The sequence below is a fragment of the Falco punctatus genome, assembly GCF_963210335.1.
Source record: "Falco punctatus genome assembly, chromosome: 2".
Taxonomy (NCBI): Eukaryota; Metazoa; Chordata; class Aves; order Falconiformes; family Falconidae; genus Falco; species Falco punctatus.
Genome location: NC_137581.1, coordinates 5,120,545 through 5,142,406, shown reverse-complemented (window position 1 = coordinate 5,142,406; position 21,862 = coordinate 5,120,545). Strand labels below are relative to the sequence as shown.

The window sequence follows — 21,862 nt, the reverse complement described above, 5'->3', positions numbered from 1 at the left end:
CCTAACTTTACCTGGTTCCTGATGAGCTTACTTAAATGTGATAAAAGCACAGTCAGATCAGAATGAAAGCACCACACAGCCTTCATGACTGTGAACTAAATTGTTCAAAACAGGTTTAGCCAAACGTATGCAGTCCTGCGTGTAGCCAAGACTTCAGTCTGGCAGTCTCAAGGTAACAAGCTCTGCATATGGAGGATGTCGCTCCTCCCAGCTGTCCACAGCTCCACAGCTCCTCAGAGGAAAATACACGGAGGGTATGGAGATGAGGTGGAAGATACTGTTGGTGTACACACTTTCTGCAGTGTTTGTGAAGAGGAGCGAGAAGGACGCCCATGCAGGAATGCTTTTAAAAATGTGGCATTTTCGCCTGTTGTATGTCTTCTCTCCCAGCTGTTAAGATTGTGAGGAATTATTTATAGGTTCTTGGCTTCGGCATCAAGGTGCTGCAGGTTTCCTATTTTTCTTGCATCTGGGAGAGGTAGGTCCCTCCCTCCACACCACGGCAATTTCCAAGCCTATCCCAACCTCTTTGTAAAGCAACCTGTTGGCAAAACTTGGGGATCCTTTAACAAATTATTTTACAAAGAGCAGGCAAGATGAAGGCAGCTGAGCTGTTGTTTCTCTTCGTGGTTAGACTTCTCAGGAAGTTATTTTCCTTGGCATACAATGACATTATTGTTACTGAATCCAGGAACCCAAACTGATTTAGTGATCTTTTGTGTGAGCTCTAGTTGTGATTTTTTTGTTTGTTTGTTTTGTTACATGTCAGGTAGTTGTTTCCTGGGAGGATGCAGAAAAATATACGTTGGTGTCTTTTTTTTTTTTTTTTCCCCAAAAAAAGCACTGAAAACCAAACTGCTACCCTCATAATAGTCAAAGGGCCCAACATGGTTTCCAAGCACTCCAGACTCCCATGAGGTGACCATTATATTGGGGTAAAGTATTGCCAGAGGCACAGATACAGAAAGGGACCAGCTACAGAAAGGGAACTGTGTTCAGGTTGCAGTGTAGAAATTGTCTCACTGAAATGGGAGGCCTGAGTGAAAAGAAAAATAAGTGGCTTGGGCAGAGAGATTCAGGCAGTCCAGCAGATGAGTCATGAGATCAGGGAATCCAGAAATCTGTAATCCAATTTTCTGCACCACTTTGATGTTCAACCAGTGAAGAAAAAAAAAAAAAAAAAAAAACGAAAAAAAAAACCACCAAACACAACAACCCCACAACTTTTGTTGGACCTCCATTCTCCCTGGTACAAGATAAGAGGAATATTATTAATTTCCCTACGTGGATGGATGTTGCAAGGTTTAGATGACTTATGTTTCTGCTTTGCTATAGGAAACAGAGCTCTGGAGTTCAAAGCTTTCAGCACTGAAATCCTTCTTGTTGGCAGTTCAAGCTCTCAGGAGGCTGTTCTTCCACTTCAATCATACCCCAGCAAAATGCATGCATTCATTCCTCACAGCTCTGAAATTTCACAAAATAGAAGTAAATTGAGGGTGAAAGAGGAAATGACATGAAGCAAAATGGCAACAAGAAAATAAAAATCTAGAAAGCCCACACTGCCAATGGAAAGTTCATGAACAGCGTTCCCTGATCTGGTTCCAGTCTGAGTTTGCAAAGCCTGCTGAGACAATAGCTTTGGCAGGTGTGACTCACTTCCCATTCACCTCAATAAATGATTAACAGTGAAAACTCACACTGACAATGTAATGTCAGCATTGTCTGTACCTTCACGGCAGTTCATCCCAGCAGAAAAATCCAGCAAATGCTCGCCTTCCGTGCAATTGTATTTCAGAATAGTTCAAAATAAAAAGGATTTACTGTACAAGCACCCAGTAGTCCTCAGGTTACCCTCTGCTTCCCTGACTTGGCAGGGGAATAAACACCCGTAAGTGAATGGTCAGAGGAAATTAGAAAATTACTCTGTAGCTGTAGAGATATCAGCTGGCCAGGGAAGGACCTGGAAAGTTCGGTTCTTCAAGAATCACCACACTTTGGGAACTCTACTCTTTAAGGCTAAAGCTATTTTTTGACTGAAGATAATTACTTCATGCAAATTAGGACTTGTGTATTTTAAGTACACCTTTGCACTAGTTTGAAGTAAGGAACTGTAAGGAAACAAGGTCTTCCCTCCGTTTTTGTGATGTTTTAATTAGCTGATATTTGCAGCTTGCTGGAAAATACTGAGGGAATATACTCCTGCCAGATGAAAATCAGCAATTCATAAAGACTGGAGAATCGGTTATGAAGTGTCAACATATACTTTTGCACCTACATTTAGCCTCTTGGACCAGTCAAGCATCTGGTCTAAGTAGATATTTTTGGCTCTCTTCTCAGTAGAAATAAAGTGGTACCCTGAAGACGATTTGTTCTATGTCAGCACACATGTCCAAGGTGGGATGAACCACTTTCTGGGAGTGCCCATCTCCTCCTGGAGTCACTAGCCTGAAGGATGAGCTAACACCATTCAGAATAGTTCTCCACTTTCTGAGCATCAGCCTTTTCCCCATAGTTCTGATCACCTCTCACAGTTCCCACCTCAACTCCCATGAGTTCAGAGTGGATAATTTCATAGAATCATAGAACCATGGGATGCTTTGGGTTGGAAGAGACCTTCAAAGATCATCTCGTCCAACCTCCCTGCCATGGGCAGGGACATCTTTCACTGGATCAGGCTGCTCCCAGCCCCGTCCAACCTGACCTGGAACACTTCCAATGATGGGGCATCCACAGCTTCTCTGGGCAACCTATGCCTGTGTCTCACCACCCTTATTGCAAAAAAAAAAATTCTTCCTTATATCCAATCTAATTCTATCCTCTTGCAGTTTAAAGCCATCATCCCTTGTTCTGTCGACACATTTCTCTGAAGTACCTTCTGGTCAAAGGTTCTTGTCTCTCTCCATGGAAGGAGAGAGAACTCCCTTTAGATGATCAGCTTGGGGAATATTTTAGGAGGAATAAAACCCAACCCAGGAATTTCATCCTTCCCCTGTCTTTGGCTGCTCTGATAAAGGTAGGCTGTACAAATACAGGACGGGTAGATCAACGGATGGAACAGTGGTGGCAGTTGTTTGGTCAGGGTATTTATCATCGCTGTTAGGAACCAGTCTGGTACTTACAATTCATTTGCCACAGAGCACAGCAAACCTTTCAGATGCTAATGAATTTCAATATATCCTTGCAAATTAAAGTGTTACCACTTTCTAATTATCATCTGCTAATAATGATCCTCTTCTACAAGCAATCTAAAGAAAAATTAAAACTCCAGCTTGTCAGAGCATTTGTTTTCATCTGAGTACTCACCAGTGGTTCTCCTCAGAAAAAATGTTGTGGCAGAGAAATTACCAAGGAGCTTGCAATTAAGAGAGATTGCAGTGACAAGTCTGACACAATAGGAAGAAGGTTTCAGAAGGGACGTGCTGGGGGAGGGGGCATCTTGTTCATTTAGCACCATAAAAACAATGAGAATGAAGTAATTAATTTGGGGACAGATTGCTTCCTTCACTGTGTCCTGCTGAATGTGTAAACAAAATCTCAGTTGTTCACTAAGTGTTCACTAATTCAACAGAATTAAAAGAAGAAATTCAACCCTCTGCAACCCATTAACATTTTTATTGTCAAATGATAACATAAGGGCTATTTCAGAGAAGACCAGAGGCTGATTGAACAAAATATCTTGTCTCTTACTGTGGCCTGGGGCCAGAAAAGACACACAGGGAAAGGGGCGATGACAGAGTGGTCTTTACCTGCTAACACTCCGGATTCTAGTCATCAACATTTAGGGGACTTTCTGAAGAGGTTGCACCTGGACCTGTGCTTAGATGCCACCATCAGCTGGGCTAGAAACCTCCCTGAACACCTAGTTTTGTCCTTCCAGGCATCCTGTGCTCATAATTTTCACCATTTCGTTAGCTACAGCCTGAAAAAGTGTGGTCTTTTTGAGGACAGAACATTGTTTTCTGTTCTCTCTATGCCTTTCCTAATCCTTTGCTGTCTTCTAGCTCCCCCCCTGACCACTGCAGAGCACACAGCTGATCTTTGCAGAAAACTTTTCACAGGAATTCCGAAATCTTTTTTACCATGAGCTATTTTACAGTTTGTCATTGCATATGGGTAGTTGGGCTTACTCCTTCCCCTGTGAATTCTTCTGTACTTATTGACATTGATTTTCATCTGCCATTTTATCACTCAGTCATTCAGCATCCAGCTAGACAAGATAGCTCCAAATTTGGATTCCTTTAGTACCTTTTTTTTTTTTTTTTTTTGCTTAAAAGGGTTCCCCCCCCCCTTTTTTTTTCCTAAGTAGAGGTACATGTCCAATGCAATCATTTAATGGTTCATCTTCTAGATGAAACCCACCATGCCCCAGTAGCCATTTGCAGGATGATGTGCTGTCACCTCCTCACGCTACAAGGTCCTGACATTTCAAGCAAATGTCATTGTGTCACAGCGCTCTATCAGCAAAACTCACTGGTGTGGTGGACATGCTGCTATAAGCCCTTGTTTCTTACGGGATCGCCGACTATCCAGGAGGAGCCAACATGATTTTGTAACATCTGTATTTCATATCTCAGAGCTTAAAGTTTAGATCTTCAACTCTACCTGGGTACTGGCAGCAGATGTTTTCTCTCAGTAACTGTGAGATTGAACTTCAAGCTATGTGCTGAAAATCTTTTGATTCCCTTATGTTCCTATGGAAACATGAGAGGAGCCTTCTGCCAAAGCAAGCCAAGGTCTTTGGCTTTACATGCATAACATGTGGATTACCCATTCCTCTGCCCATTTTAGGAGCCGGCTCCCAGTGCTGGAACTGTGCCATTAGCAGAAAGGAAACACAGAAAGGTCCAATCTAACCTCTACAATCTGCTGCAAAGAAACTGCGAGATGCTTCTTTCCCTCTCCACAGAAGTCATCCATCCAAAGACACTTGTCAGTGGGAGAGCAGGGCTCCTCTCCATAATTAGATTCGATTCCAAGACAATCAGTCAGGAAGGGTTTGGAGCAGTTGCCGTGCGAGGTGCATGTGCAAATGGGAATTTAGGGCTTTGACAGACTGAAAACTCTGTTACCCTGCAGAATGTCTTAGGAAATGCAAGGCAATTGAGATTGCTTAGCCTGCGTGAAAGAGGGATAAGCAGAGGAGTGCTCTGTGATAACACACGCGCATGCCACGGCCCTGGAGCAAGGTGGTAAGTGGTAGCTTTTCTGTACCACTTTAACTTACTGGGGTGTGCAAGCTCTTTGTCTAAGCTGGGATGCAAAATAAAGTTGTGCTCTATCAACTGATCGGAGCTGGCTTGAGATCCAAAGTACATACAGGTTACTATTACTGTAACTGGTTAATCAGGCCAGCCATCAAACCTCAGCACTGAACACCATGAGCAACTGTCAGCATATGATGCTGATAAATCCAATCCAATACATATGGAACTAGCTAAGAGACAAAATTCTGCCTCATTTAAAATCACATTATCCAGCCTGCCACCCTTCACTGGCTCCTGGCCTGTCACACAGGCTAATGGACAGGCACCCTGAAAAATACTCGTTGTGAGCCTAGGAACGGATAAGAGCCTCTCGTGTTTGACAAAAGCCAATTAAGATCAACTAAACCTTCTATCATGCCTTTCCCGAAAAAGCGCATCTACCATATTGCTTGAAGAGCTCAATTGTGTTCTTGGTTGTCAAGCTAATACCAGCAAACATTAAAGAACTTGCCATTCAGCAGGCAAAATAATTAGAGGAGCAGTAACCTTCAACAGCAGATGCCAGTGACAGGTGACATGTGCCAGCATCCTGAACGACTCATTGAACAGGGCACCAACTGGGGCACAAGGCTGACAGGTCTCATGGCAGGTGAAGGCAACTTCCAGAAAGTCATGGATGCCAGTGAGATATTGATGTTTATACTGCCAGATCCCTCTGCAAGCTTTCAACAAAGTGCTAAGATACAACTGATGTGTTTATAACGTGTAGCAAGAATAAATAGCCACTAGTGCTGTGGCTTCTGCTGTAGCATTCAGATGTGCAACAGGTACCTTCTGCTCCTCTTCAAGGTTCTTGTTGCACAGACCTGCCAAAGATCAGCCGTGTCCCAGCATGAATTAAACACAGGTATTGGATGTAAGACTAGAAGCAATTTTGGGGGTCATTTAGTCCTGTCATCCATTATCTTCAGCAATCCTGCCATACAATGTCCTCCAAAATTAATGAACTTCATCTTAAAAGCTGCAAGTAATTTTTTTTCCCCTCACTACCCTAGAGGGTATTCTGAAACTTCACTGTTCTAATGGTCAAATATCCAATCCAGATCAAAATAATGCCCTTCGGACAGGGAGACGCTGCGAGGAACTAAGGAAAATGCTGGTTTTACCTCCCAGCAAAACCCCACAGCTCCCATTCAACTCAGTGATCTGAATCATCAGTTCCCTGACTCCTAATTGACTTTGAATCAACAGGTTGCAACCATGTCTGAATCCCTTCTTTCACCTCAGCTCAATGGAGAAGTTTGTTCTTTCTCTCAAACAATGACTCAGTCCTGAGGTTTTCCTGCCATTACTTCCAGGCTAGATTATCTTCTGTGAATTTCAGTATGACCAAATATGAAATGTTTTTCCACGTATCATCCACCTCCATGGCTCCATGGCTTCCAGCCCATGCGATAGTTACAGTGCTGGATGAAGGCCATGATTTTAATTGCCAAAGCAATGAGAGGATTAGGCTCTGCTACATGAAAATCTAAAATTTTTGATCTGTGAACTGCTGCTGCGTCTGTACTTCACAGCATAGCTCACAGTGGATAGAGACTGAGGGTAAATGTTTCGAACAAAGGGATCTGGCTGTAAAACAGCATTTTGGAGAAACACAAGATCAGATCGCTCCTCAGAAACATTCTCAAAGCTTTCTATCTGAAACAGATTTTCCATCATTTCTTTCACCATGATGACAGCCAGAAAAACATTATAGTGAGGATTCATCTCACTAGTTTAATCTGTCTCCAGTGTAAATGTTTCCTTTGGAGATATTTTCTCTATAGTCGATGGGGAGGAAAAGGTGTTTCTGATGGGATCCATATAATCTCTTATGGATATCTGCTTTAGGGTGATATGAATTGCACCCTAGAAGTAGATATTTCCCTCTTCCGATTGGAAAAGCTCCAGATACTTGCTTGGATGCAGCATGCAGATGTCTGCTTTTGCCAAGTGATTGCTACCCTGCTAGTGGAAGAAACCAAACAGGAAGATCCTAATTTTCATATATTCCAAGGAGAATTTTCACTTGCATAGAAAAGGGTGTTACCAGCTTCTACAGTCTTTTACTATTCCTTTACATTCTTTTAGTGTCTTTAAGACACTCAAGTATTATGCTGAGCAGCATTCTGCCACCATAGGGTAGATGAGATGGATGACTCTATTAGTATCTGCAGAGTTATTTTTAATTTATACCAACATAAAAGAGAGGTGAATGGGGCCCTTAACTTCTTATTCCTGCCTTAGTCATGGACCTTCTTTGCGACCTTGGGAAAATTGCTTTATGTGTTATTTTCCCGATATGTAAAATTAGGATAATCCTGCTCAAAGACTGATATGAGGTCTAATTAGTAAGTGTAAAGCACTATGAAATCCTCTGATGGCAGATGCAGAGCATAGCTAGCCTGGGATAAAGAAGGTTAAAGGAACTTGTGCTAAAATCGCAAATACTTGAGAAATTATACTTAGGGGGAAGTAAAATGGCACATATCTGCAGGTGAGGAAATGAGAATCAGCAGTCTGTAACTGTGGTCGGCCGACCTCAAATCCACTGCCCAGACTATGTCTACAAAGGAGGTTTGGACAATGAAATGAATCACCTAGCAGAGTCCAGAATCAGGGGAAATATTACAGAATACTAGGGTTATCCTAGGAAAAAACCTTCCATATTTATCCATCTGGAATCTGATTGACCTGATGGATCTTTCACAGCCTTATTCATTGCCATTTCTGAAAGATTCACCAGCGTCAGGTTTTCATGTTCATGGTTCAGTATTCATACCACGAGCAATTACGCCATGTCTCTGAACAGGCAGGGCAAGCAGTTACTAGAAAACATTTTCCTTTCAGCAGGTCATCAAACGCCATGCCCTTTCCCAGAAGTGAGCAGGGATTTCTAAATTGTATCCTGTGCCAGCTGGAAGTGCCTTCTGTGGAGTGGTGCCAATTCAAAGCTCCTGACAACCAGGATTCCCGCGTGCCCAGCTCTCATCTCATCCCTTTTGAATGCCATAACATATATTCCTCCCAACCAAACCAGCAGTCTTACTGTTTCACGAGTGTCAAACCAGACACTGTCTTCAGTTCATCTCGTAATTGTCAGGTTGACATTACTTTCTGACTGTCTTGCTTTTTCCCTCCCCAGGCATCACCGTGGACAAGTTTGGGCTGATTTACTTTGTGGATGGCACTATGATCAGGCGGATTGATCAGAATGGAATCATCTCTACTGTGTTGGGTTCCAATGACTTGACGTCTGCTCGGCCTCTCAGCTGTGACTCTGTCATGGACATTTCTCAGGTAAGACAGTGTTTCGGTTGGGTTTCTACGGAACAGAATCCTATGCCTTCACCCTATCTGCATGTCTGTGTGCCTCCCCAGGTCTAACAAAGTGGTAGAGGCTCAAGGAGAATTACATCTCTACATATTTTGTGGTGTGAAAATGACTGGGTCAAAAAGAAAGTTCCTGTAAAGACTGAAGGAAAGACCTAACTGACCTAACTCAGAGAACTCTGCAAAGAGAGATTTTAAAGATGTCCCACCCACAAAAGAGACTTCTTTCAGAGCTCCTGATCAATTGGGAGACACAGATTCCTGGGAAGGCAGGTTTCACTACGCTCATTTCTCAAGAAACTAGTTGCTTTAATCTAAAGAGACCGGGCAGCAGCACTCATTTTAGTAGGTCTTTGTGCCATGCTCTGTTGTAACAACTTAGCTACACCATGGGTTTTTTTCTTTGCTTCTCCCCATCCTAATTTGGCCCAGCACAATTTTAGACCTAAAGCAAATTAACATCTAGGAAATACTGATTGGAGGCTGTGGTGCCAAAATTAGCAACAGCAGGAAAACAAGAATCTTGAATTGCATCAGATTGCAAATTCGTTGTAGCCACCATCATGCTGGGCTTTTAAGTCCTGTTGCTTCCTGTTGCTTAAAGGTGGAGAGAAGGAAAAAAAGCAAAGAAAGAGAGAGAGAGAGAGAAAGAAATCTCAGTTTGATGATTGCTTTACTTCTGGATGGCACAGAAGAGAAACCCATTACAGCCCAGCACTCAGTTTTGTGGGGCACTGGCCAACCTGTCAAATTACGCCAGGTTAAAGATAGTGTCCTTTGAAACCTTTGTGCCACTTCTTGTTTGCCTGGCTACAGGAATGTTCCCCTCTCCTATGAAAATATAGATCATAGCTGGAGGGCTAAGTACTGTTATTCAGCCACAATAGGTGTCAATGGGGTTTCTGTTTTGTAACTACCTAGATAATTTCCTTGCTCCCATATGGAATCCGTTCCTCTTGGATTTCCCTCTAATTTGAAAAGATTATTCTTGCTACTTTGCAGCTGGTTCCCACTGTCCACAATTTATGAACAAGCTGAAATTATGAGTTTAAAAGCTCTCGTGCCTTCTATAGAAGCAAATTTTGTTGGGTAAGGGCCATCTTGTAGCATGCTTCTCATCTTACAGGCATAGTTTTTTCTTTATCTGAATTTCAGGGGCAGTTACCACAAGACCACTGTAGATTCCAGTTCTAAGAATTATTTTCTGTCAGGTTATATGGCTTATCTGTATACCAGTGTCATCTTTAAACACTTCTGAGATGAGCTAAAATGTATCAGCTGAAGACTCTTCCTTTCCCTTTATAAAATGACAGGAGCCATTTTTAGATCAGCTTGTACTGTGATGGGCAAATTGACCACTCCTATTCTGGACAAGCTCACTGAAGACCAGTTTAATTAAAAAATAATGACAACAACCCAAAGCAGGAAAAAAAGAAAAAAAAAAAAAAAAAAAAAAGGAAAAAAACCCCAACACCAAAAACCCCAACCATCCAACCAAAAAAAAAAATAAACCAAAGCTTGGGAAGTAGTTTTTCATTTTTTACAATGGCTGGAAGGGTCTTTTCTGCCAGGTCCCGAGGCTCCCTGGGACATGAGGACATGAAATATTTAGCTGCCAAAGTTGACAAGGAATGGTTTTTAAGAAATTGAAAATTCCCTTGTCAGTTCAGAATAAACTCTGCTCTTGATGCTAACTCAAGGCTGTGGAGCTTAAAGACCACTGGAAGGGATGGAGGTATGCATTATTAAAGAGAAAACCACAGGCTATAATGTTTCACTACAGTAAGGGTTAAAATAGGCCAGGAGCTGAGAAAAGGAAGATTTTGCAAACAGAGAACCAGAGTAGACAGATCTCAGTGTAGTGCTTAGCCCTGAAAATAAGCTTCACAGGCCCAGCCATTAGAAGGCACAATGAATTAAATACCTTGCATCTGATGCTTTAAAAAAAAAAAATAATGCAAAAGTTGAAAAGGGATCTAACATAAATAGAAGCATCACAAGTAAAGCATGGCTGTGGCAGAGATGTTCAACAACGGGCTTTAAAAATAGGAATCTCCTGTCTTCCTCTAAATCTTACCTGGTTTGTTCTTGTTCTTGGTTTTAAGTAAAATCACAATGAGAGATGGTTTGCTGGACTTCAACCTGCTGGCATCTTCTCCTTTGCTCCTTCTCCTTCCCATAAGGTTGCCACCTTTTAGATGCAAAAAAACCCAAACAAACAAACAAAAAAACCCAAACTTGTTCACCTCAGGTAAATAAGCAGCAACTGAGATGGATGGTGAGAGAGAAAGATGTGAAACGAAGAAACAGGGAGATCCTGGAACTGCAGAGCCTTGAATGTGCCCAGATCCCAGAGCTCTCCATCACAGCACATCATGCTGTTGGCTACAGAGAAGAAAACACATGGGTGCAGGGAGAATGGCAGAAAGTGACCAGCTTCTCAGTTAACTGTGAGATAGCAAGTCCATCTGCTCTAACTTAAGAGTTGCTTGGCTGACTGAAAGGGAATTATACAACCAGAATAGCTATTCTTGCTAACTAGCTGAAAATCTATTTAAAAGCCTGGCTGGAGGCGGCCAAGAGCATTCTTCACAGCTGTTCATTTCCAGTCACCCTTCACACCTCTACTATGTGGAAGATGCACCATTAGGAAAACATTTAAGCATTGTTTGTTTCCCATCAGCACAACACTGATTTTTTTTTATTGTATATAAACCTGAAGTAAAACAAATTAATGACAATTTTACAATCTTACTGTTCTGTATTTTAATTTTTTTAAAAAAATATTTTTAAAAAATAATTTTAAAAATATTAAAAAAAAATACCCTTAATCCTGTTACACATGTCTTAGATTTGGCAACTAGAAGAGTAGACACACCTGAAAAGACAGTGTATTACAGAAGCAGAGCTAGAAATAAAAAAACCCTAGTGCTCACTCACTTGTGGTGTTACCAGTCACTTTCTCAGTTTGTTTGTGTATATGGTTTATCAATGTTGAACTATGATGTGTCACTGTTAATTGAACCCATTCTTCCATTATGCTAGAAAAAAAATATGTGAAAACCACTGTGAAGACACAAGTATTTTATACCAGAGATTGAAATTGCCTGAATTTCTTGGGAATTGCTATTTTGCATTTTCGCAGCATCAAGCAGAAAATCAATAGTTATAACTTAGACATACACACATGCTGACACAGTTGCCAGTTTTGTGTCTATCCCTCCTTGTCATTTACCCAGAGGAGCTCGGCCACTTGTCTGGAAAATCCTTTAGCAAAAGGATCACTTTTTTGTTTGACTGATTTCACAGCACTTCACATAACAAAATTCCCAGTCCTGGGTCTCTGCTTTCAGGTGTGGGTCCATCAGTCAACAAGCATAGGATTGTTTGGGGAGGGGAAATCCCCCTTTGGAGATCTTTGGATTTTCTTGTTTACTTCTGCATTCCTGGGCACTGATGCCCCTTCCCACAGCCCCTGACCCCTCACACCAAGGTAGAAAAGCAGAGGGAAGCCACGGTGCAGATCAAGAGCTGAGGAGGGTCTGCCTTTCTCCATCACGCTGCTCCCACTGCTGGTGCAATGCAGAGTCTGGGTATCCACGTGTCTGCTTTATGTAACCAGGTGCTAAGCCCCCTCACTCACACAAGGGCTTTGTCCTCTATGGCCACCATATCGAGCGGTAATAATTAATTGTGTTTCTTTTACGTTTTCTACTTTTAATCCATGTGGAAACATCTTCATTGTGACTGATCTGTAGCAATCACACAGTGAAAAAGGCCTCACTGTAATAATTTCCTTGTGTTGTTTTACCATTAAGGTTCGTCTGGAATGGCCCACGGATCTGGCAGTCAATCCGATGGATAATTCTCTCTACGTCCTCGACAATAATGTTGTGTTACAGATCTCTGAGAACCACCAAGTGCGAATTGTGGCCGGGAGACCCATGCACTGCCAGGTGCCAGGCATGGATCACTTTCTCCTTAGCAAGGTGGCAATCCACGCTACACTGGAGTCTGCTACCGCACTGGCCGTCTCGCATAACGGGGTCCTGTATATTGCTGAGACCGATGAGAAGAAGATCAACCGCATCAGGCAGGTCACCACCAATGGAGAGATTTCTCTTGTTGCCGGTGCACCAAGCAGCTGTGACTGCAAGAACGATGCTAACTGTGACTGCTTCTCGGGGGATGACGGCTATGCCAAGGATGCCAAACTCAATGCGCCATCCTCCCTTGCGGTGTGTGCAGATGGGGAGCTGTATGTAGCTGATCTTGGAAATATCCGAATCCGCTTTATTCGGAAAAACAAACCGTTCCTCAACACACAAAATCTATATGAGTTATCCTCACCCATAGACCAGGAGCTCTACTTGTTTGACACCAGTGGCAAGCATCTTTATACTCAGAGCCTTACCACTGGAGATTATCTCTACAATTTTACTTATTCCGGAGATGGAGATATAACCCTGATCACTGACAATAACGGCAACTTAGTCAATATCCGAAGAGATTCCACAGGGATGCCCCTCTGGCTGGTGGTGCCTGATGGCCAAGTCTACTGGGTGACAATCGGTACCAACAGCGCACTCAAGAGTGTTACAACACAGGGGCATGAAGTGGCCATGATGACGTACCACGGCAACTCCGGTCTCCTCGCCACTAAAAGCAATGAAAATGGTTGGACAACATTTTATGAGTAAGTATATTACAACTATCATGCTGCTGACTTCATTCTCTGTCCTCTGAACCATGCGAGGCTGATAGAATTTAATTCCCTGGACAGAATTATTGTCCAAATAAAATGGCCAGAACAGAGAATATCAGATCTCACGCAAACACTAAACACTGTAAGTGCATTAGAGTTTGAGTAAGCTTCCTCTACCAAGTCAAGTCAGAGCTTCTGCTGACTTTTTCTAAATCAGCTAAGTAGTTTGGACACCTGGTTCTCCTTAATGTAGTTAGGACTAGGGATTTAGGTTGCATGTCAGGGAATTTTCCTTGGCTTTGAAAGCCCTGGAAGTGCGAAAGTTCCATCAGATTCTCTTTTTCACAGCTTTTCACCTCCTTCCTATGGTGCAAGGTCTTTTTTGAGCTTGTTTGAAATGGCTGATGTGGAATGACAACTGCCAATGACTAATGACAGCTTGCTCAGAAAATGATTCTGTAATTAATAGACTGCTTGGTTTCTACTGTTGTAATTGGCCTCACTAAGCTTCAAAAATAGTCTCAGAACTTGTTCTAGACCATCCCTGTCCCAAAGAGATTTTTGAGCACAGAGAAAACAGGATGCATTTTAAAACCCAAAGCTGGCAATGACTTGAAGGTTTGTGCTTCTTTTTTGTATTACTATTAACAATTCGCTGCTTATAAATAAGACGAAGACAACACATTTCTGATATCAAATAGGAGAAAGATTACTGAATGAAGGGCATCTAGAAGGATGGTCTGCAAATTCATCCTGCTGTTGAGAACCCTTTCCCCTCCCTCTTTCTTAGTTTAATTTTTATTTTCAAATCTAGCCATTTTGAAACGCTCCTTTTAGTGCATAATTTCCCTTATGATATGAATGGTTAGATGGAAGTGTTCAGCTACCACAATAATAGACCCATTGTAAGAGTCCAGTTTGGCTAGAACAGACAGTTCCCCAGATTATAAAGAAAAAAACTAAAAGAAAAAGAGACTCAGGGAAGGCAAGCTGGCTAAACCCACATATCCGTGTGTTAGACACGCAGTTGCTTTGGTTCTTTCTTTAAAATGTTCCAGGCTTAGTTGCAAATGTCTTTGCTTAATACTCACTATTACTGCTCCTGCTGCAAAAAGAACTGATGGAAACTTGTTGAAGACTCTTTTGAAAGGTTATTTGCATTCCATCAATGTTCTGCTTGCAATTACTATAGCAATATTCCTCAGTGAATCAAAGTTAATACCCTTCCATCTCTTACATTGAATATGCTTGAGGGAGGCTTTAGGGAGGAAAGATAGGGTGTTTTTCTCTATAGGAGTGGAAGCCTGCTATATTGTCAGAACCACTGTGCTAAATCAAGGAGGTATTTCCTTTTTGCAAGGAACCCAATAGTTCCTGTGCTTGAAAACAGATGTAGCCATGGACAGTGAAGCAAACTAAACATTACAGCTAATAACGGTCAGATTTATACTTCAAACATAATCTTTTATTTAAAAGTGTGACTGAAAACATAAAGGAGATAAAATGAGACGGAAGCTAAAATCCTACTTAGTCCGTGGATATATTTATAACAGTGATCCGTTATTTCTTGCTATCCAACAAAATAGAACATTTGTGCAAGTCATCATTCTGGTCCTTTTATGCACTTCAGAAGACTTGAAAGAAAGCTTTTTAGAGCTAAATGGTAGACAGTATTCTCCAGTGGTTGGACTATGGAAATCTTGACTAGAACAAGTCAGCACTATATGATAGCATAGCGTCACTGAAAATAGCATTGGGAATGTGTCTTCAGAGATACCTCATCCCAACCCGTTATCAGTTATCTCTATTTAACTGTTCCTGACAGGTTCTGATGCAACTTTATAGAACTGCAGGGTAAAAGTCTACTTCTGAATTAGTTGCCCCAGCCTCCCTTTATGGGCAAGGGAGAGAAACAGGCATTTTCAGAGTGAGTTTCTTATGTGTCTTATGCGTCATATATGATGTCAGGTATCTGCTTTAAGATGACATAAGCTGTATTCTGAAAGTTTCTCCCTGCAAGAGGTAGTCCAGAATGGTTAGCTCAGACACAGATGTTTACATTGCATTACATTACATACCATTTGGTCAGATGGTTCCTATCGAAGTCATCCCAGTTATTCATAGATACTTCTAGTGATAACAATGCATTTACCTATCTTATTGTTATTATTAGAAAGCTTTTTTATATGCTCAGTCTAAGAGAGAGAATGTCAGTCTTCACTGCAGACTGTCACTCTTCATCCTAGCCTGTCCTGGCCCGTCCTATCTTATCTGATCCTATCTTAACCTGTCCACTAGGGACCTGGAAAGCAGATCAGTCTGCTCGTCTTTTCAGCTGTGAAAGGTACATATCAAATGTTCAAGAACATGCTCTGTGATAGCTCTCAAAAAGCAGTCAGCAGCAGGGAATCATCCAGCAGGGTTGTTTTGAATGCATGGGCAGGGATTGATTCTACCCAGGTTTTGCATGCCTAATCTGGGCAAAAAAAATAAAATCAGACTGATAAAATGAGAAGATTTTTAAATAAAGCTGAGATGATTAGATTCCTTAATAAAGTAGGTTTCATTTAAACAAAATACATTCTTCATACAGTCTAATGGCAGGGTACATAAGTAACGGGCCACAAAAGAACTGGACTGACTATTGAGTCTCAGAGGCTGTAGTGACCAAAGCATCAGGTCATTCAGTGTGATCCTCAACAAAATTCCATGGGAAATGTGTCTAACATTGCCTGGATGGACAAGCGAAATTAATACCTATATTCATCCCACTCTATTTGTAGTGGGTAGCAGGAAGCTGATTTTATCCCTGTACAGCATTGATGAGACTAATAGTCAGTTCTGATGTTTGCAGCTTATGAAGGACAGTGAAAATTGAAGGTTGTGCAGAAAACCACAACAAAAATACATTTGTGGGGAGAAAGTGCTTTTGTGCTGGAGAACTAAGAAGGCTTGATCTATCTATTTAAACTTGAAGAAGGCTGGGAAGTGTCTAGATCACAGCACATCAGCACAAAGCTATCACCTATAGAGAGACTCTTAATCTAGCAGCGAAAGGCTTGAGAAGGGTAAGGGCCTGGAAAGCAAAGCATTTCAGTTGACAGGAAGGTGTGATTTTTTAAGGCTGAGATTACCTAACCAGTAGAGCAACCAACCATGAGAAGCAGTATACTTCCCATTTCTTGGTATCTTAGATCATGACTCTCAATGCCTTAAGATACATTCTCACCAGACAGATTTGCATGAGTCAAACACAAACTGCAGGGAGGAGTGCAGGAATGGCAGGATGAAATCTAAGTTCCTTGATATCCAAGAAGCCAAAGAGGATGGTGTAAAACAAATCAACATTCAATACCTTCAAGTTATTGGTTTCTATATCAGAACATCAGGAAATTTACATTGAGGAGTTCAAGTGATTTAGAGAAATCCTGTGATCATGAGCAGCCACAAGGTGCTCTGAGTAGTTTTCTGTCCTGGCTGAGGGGGAAGGTGAAGCTCATATTTCTGTTTTGCTCAGGGCCAAGGAAATAAAGACATCAAATCTGGCTCTGAGAAAAAGCTGCGTGCTCCTCACAGCATGTAATAGTTGTTTATAGGCCAGGGCAAGCTGGACATCACTGTTTAAAAAGTTAAGAGACAACATAAATTCAACTGGCACAGCTATACACTGCACCAGTGGCCCCACAAAGAACATCCTCATCAGATTTACCTTTAACTGTCTGCAGAGGGCCATAAAGCAGACATCCAACATGGAAGAGCAATGGTGTTACAAGAGTGGCAACACTACGTGTTTACATATCCAGCATCTCTGGTTCTCCTTCAGTTGTTACTCTTACCAGGGCATTTCTCAGCCTTTATCATAAGGCTGCCAAGAGCTGTGACGTACGGGCATGTTGATGTGGCTCTGGAGAGGAGAGGAGGAGGTAGGATACGTTGATGCGGTGCTGGAGGTCTATTTCCAGGGCACGCCAGGGAATCGGGGTCCTCCAAGGGTTCAGGCTGGGCTGGCACATTGTCCCTTCATTTCTGTAGGGGAAGGAGACCAGTGCTGTCTTCAGGCAGCAGCAGACGTGCACAGCTCTCGCAGCTCTTCCTTTCACACATCCTACACCAAAGCTGCCGTAACAATCCTACTTTATTGAGTGTAGCGTTGAGAAAGGCTCAGTATATAACGTGTAGTTTCCCTTTCCTTTGAGAGTAAAACTTAGCTCTCTGCAGTAATTAGCCTGTCCCCAAAGGCCTATCTAGGACTTCTTTGAGGGTTTTAGCATTGTATAGACCTTCTCTGCCTCTGCAGAGGGCTTGACATTCGTTGTCAATTAATGCATTGCAGCTCAGCTTGTCCAGTAACTGGATTAAAGACTTGCCTTCCCATTGAACCTGTGACAGTGATAATCAGCAGCAAAGGAAGCTGATCTGGAAGCTCTGCCCGCAGAACGGCTTCTTGTTCAACTCCTCAAGTCAAAGACAAAGGATGCTGTGTGACTACTTGCTTCTTTGTTGTTGCTGCTTTTTCACTTGACCTGAAAAAATTGCTACCAACCTTTACAAAGTTTCTTAGAAGTTGCTGTTTGTCTACTTCTGAATCCAGAAAATCTTACTAATGTATTTGTTCAAATCAAGAATATGGCAATTATCTTGATTAGCTCATTGAGATGGTATCACTGTACATTAATTCAATTTCCCTCTGAGCCAAAGTCAAGTCTTCTATGCATTATTTAGCCCAGATGAGGCTCTTTGGCTTAGGTCCTTTGTGTGCCCAATTAGTTTCAAAGGTTACCTCCTCCCATACAGAATGAAATACCTACAGATCCCTGCAGCCAAGCCCAGAAATTTGAAATGTTTTCATGGACTGCCCAAGAAGTGGCTCACAGCTGCCTGGAGGGCAAAGGGTCTCATGGAGCCAGGTCTTCAGATGGGCGGTAAGGGGAGCTGTGACCTGTAATGTCGGGTGATACTTTACAGAGAACCTCTCTGCCAAACTTCACACACCGTAATGGGTGGGAGGTAGGAGCCAGCTGCACTGAGCATGCAGGAGGACCTTGGATGGCTTCCCGGTGACACCCTAGACTGAGCAGAGGTCCCACCCCAGCAGCAGCACTATCTGGTGCCCCAGCCAATGCCCTTGTCTGGGTGACTGGGGTGCCAGAACTGGGCATTGTGGCCAGCATCTGCCCCAAGGTGAGATGCAGACCCAGAGTGCCTTGCAGTTGGCGTAAAGGCTTTGAAATTTTTTCTCTCACAGCCAAAACCAGAAATAAATAATGCTTATTACCTTCGGAGGTGCAGCCACCTCCTGATTCAGAGAAAAGCTACCTTACAGCATTAATAACATCCCTTTATCACCTGATGATATCTCGGGTCATACACTGAGTTTTATGGGATTTGGTGGCATCCTTGGTTCAAAGTAGTTCAAGTGAGGGTCTCTTTCTGCTCCTGCAGCAGACTGGTGTATGAGAACCACCTTTGGCTTTTGCCCTCCCTCCTCTTCTGGCAAGATTTCTTTGCTCCACAATTTCTTCATGATAAAATAATTAGATTCTCAACATTGTTCCTTTGAAGTTCTAGCAAAACTGCATTTAAGTGGCACGATAAAATAGTACTTCACTACTCTCAGTACATTGTGAGATCATGTTTTGAGCCATTTGCCTGGTTTGAAATGAATGCCTGGTGTCAGAGTCTAGTAGAGAACCAAGGGAATTATGAGTATCATAAAAGCCAGAGAGAGAGATCTTCCTCTTCTCATTTGGGCAGTCAGAAAATTCTGCAGACAGTGGCTGCAGCATGGCCTTGTGTCATTAGGGAGAGGACTCACCCTCATACATATTTGAGTAGTATTGGTTTGTCTGTTATAGATTTATTTTTAATGTTGTGTTTAATGTTGTTTGAAAAATTGTGAAGAAGCGAGCTTGTTCAGAGGCGGCGGGTGCATGTCTGTATAATCGCACACAAAATATAGTTTGCAAAGTACGTTAGGACACTTTGGCACTAAATGCAATATTATTATAGTGAATTCTTTCCGATCTATTTGACTTGGATTTTTAAAAGGCTGATGAAATGTGAAAAAGCTAAAATGAGGAAACCCAGAGACTCAGGCAAGGAATTGATTTCTGAATAGACAGTACTTAGGATGCTCTCTTTAATTCCCAAGGCCCAGGTCTCTACACAATGGTAATGTGATAAATGAAAGCGCTGAATGTTTACAAGCTCACAATTAGGCCTCATAAGCACCAAATACCATTTTAATTCTGTGCATTGAACCTTAGCTAAATACGTTTCCAATTGGGAATGGATGGCAACAGCTTCCTTTGCTGGCCTGGTAATTGTCGCTGTAATTGTGAGTGCTGAGCCTTTGCAGCAGGTTTGAATGGGAGGCAGCAGCTGCGTGAGCAGGTGATGAATTCATTGCTCGGAGTGGCCGCCGCATGCGCTCCCGCGTTTCCGTATTTTCTTAATTCTGGTGCTTTCAGAGCATTTGGAGAACACAGAAGTCTTAGGCTCTGATGAAAACTGGCCCACACCTAAATCCCAACACTGTGGAAACAGGCCTAGGCGGCTTAGCTGCAAAATGAGGTGACTAGGAGAGATTTATCTTACTGCAAATACCAGAGCGCACCTGCAGCTACATAAGAGCCAGTCGCTTGACCTTCCTCTCCAAGCTGAGGATGTGCCCTATAAGTGCCTTTACAGGGCTGAAAGCAGAGGTAGAAGGACCCGACTCATTTAACTCGTTAAGCACATTATCTGTTCGGGATCTGCAATGTGACAGATGATAGCAGGTATGTGCTGTGTGATCTAAATCAAGGGAAATGCGGAAAGTGCTCCGGTCCTGAGCAAAACAGAAGCAAAAACTGCTTGCCAAGAGGAAAAGGGGGGGGGGTTGGGGTGTGTCCATGCTCACTGGCTTCCCACACTTCTTTTTGCAATGCCACTGCGGTGCTAAAAAGAGTTTTTTCTCTGGACAGGAGCATTTTACACTTCATCTGCCAACCAATTAAAAATAAGAATAAAAATGGGAACAGTCTAATTGTGCTACCTTCTCGCATTTCTCCCTTTGTAAGGCATGACCTCCTTGCATCTGCAAATAGCTGAGCTGTCGCCCCCAAAGCGAGTGCCTGGAAGGTGCCTGCCTTGCTGCTGGGCCGAGTTGCAGCAGTTCTTGCAAATGCAGAAAACACAGATGGTCCAGGTTACTTCTGATGGAGGCTAATGGGGTGACTAAGAAGGTGCCAAAAGTCTAATGTACATGTGCAGACATCTTAAACCAATTCCAGCACACTATTCCAGCCTGTTCTGGCCCAAAAGGAGCCTTGCTTCTCAGGATCCAAAGTCCCAAATGGAAGCCCTTGCTCTTGATGAAGCTCTCCCTGTAGTGTGAGTTTTGTACAGCTGTAAAAATGTATCCGTGTCCATTATGTGTATTGTACTTAGTCATTTTGTCTTAAAAAGAAAAATGTGTGCACACAGGTCTAGGTACCATCGCACTCTTTTGTGTTTGTTTGGGTTTTTTCCTGCTATTTTAACCCATTTTGCACAGGCAGAGATTACTGGCATCTTTCTCCACTTGCATATTTGCAATTATTACAAATTTGCCCAGCAGGGAGCTGGAGGACCATCTGTGAGGGTGCTCTGAGCTTGATGTCCAGGAACAGAGTTTAAAGAGCTGAATGTCTGCTGCCGTTTGGGGCTGTTAAATCAAGTATCCACAGGGTTTTGAGGCTTTCTTTGGAGCACATAAGTAGGGCTTGCATGGCATGTAGGTTCTGTGCTGACTCTCAGCATAGTGCAGAGTGTCATTCAATTAGGATAAAACATATGACTCACAGGACATTGACTCAGCACTTAAATGAAACAGCAGCCACGTCCATCACGCGAACAAGCTCTCTGTCCCCATCCATCCTGACTTTTGCTCTCCTTTCCCTATCTGCAGACCTCCATCCTTTCACACTCACACCTGTATTACACCAAACTCACCCCCCTTAGACTTCAGCGCAGCACATCTAGATTTGTCCTGTTGTTTTTAGGAGGTGAATCAAGCTCAATTTCAGGAGCAACTAAATTTTTAAAATGTAAATAGAGCAATAAAAATAACCCCCTTACAGTTGTTAATACCACAAAGTCAGAGTTGCCAAATTCAGATCCAACTTCCTTAAAATCTAGTGCATTTGAGATCTGAGTCTACCCTTATGGTTCAGACTGGTTTATATATAGGACTAATGATGTTGTGGTAGAAAGATTTGGGTGTTACACAACACCCCTTTAGTGACAACATTTTCTCTGCTAGAAGGTGAGACTAAATCATGTCCTTTGTGTCCTGTCTCAGCAGAGAGGGTAAAGATATCACCTGTGATGTTTTCAGTTTAAGACTCAGTTTTAAGAGGAGACGTGCAGATGACTGTGCAGAAGGCACTTTCAAAACGCATACCGCCTCAGTGCAAACAGGCCAGCCACAAACAGGGAGCAAAGGATTTGGCTCTGAGAGCACTTTAGTTCTGGCTTTTGCAAGGAGATTCAGTTCAGATTCAAACTGTGTCCTGCTAGCTGCTTGGAAAAGCTTTAATTGGTCTCTGCCAAACTC

General features: G+C 42.5%; 1 protein-coding gene across 10 annotated transcripts in view; it reads left to right on the top strand.

Annotated features, from left to right (window-relative positions):
- TENM4 (teneurin transmembrane protein 4) overlaps positions 1–21,862 on the top strand; it is a 762,970-nt gene that overhangs the window by 705,394 nt on the left and 35,714 nt on the right. For all 10 annotated transcript variants that reach the window (XM_080374860.1, XM_080374862.1, XM_080374861.1 and 7 more), the window contains 2 exons: positions 8,392–8,546; positions 12,398–13,275. In XM_080374860.1, the coding sequence (XP_080230986.1) occupies positions 8,392–8,546; positions 12,398–13,275 (1,033 nt within the window). The remainder of the gene's footprint in view (positions 1–8,391; positions 8,547–12,397; positions 13,276–21,862) is intronic.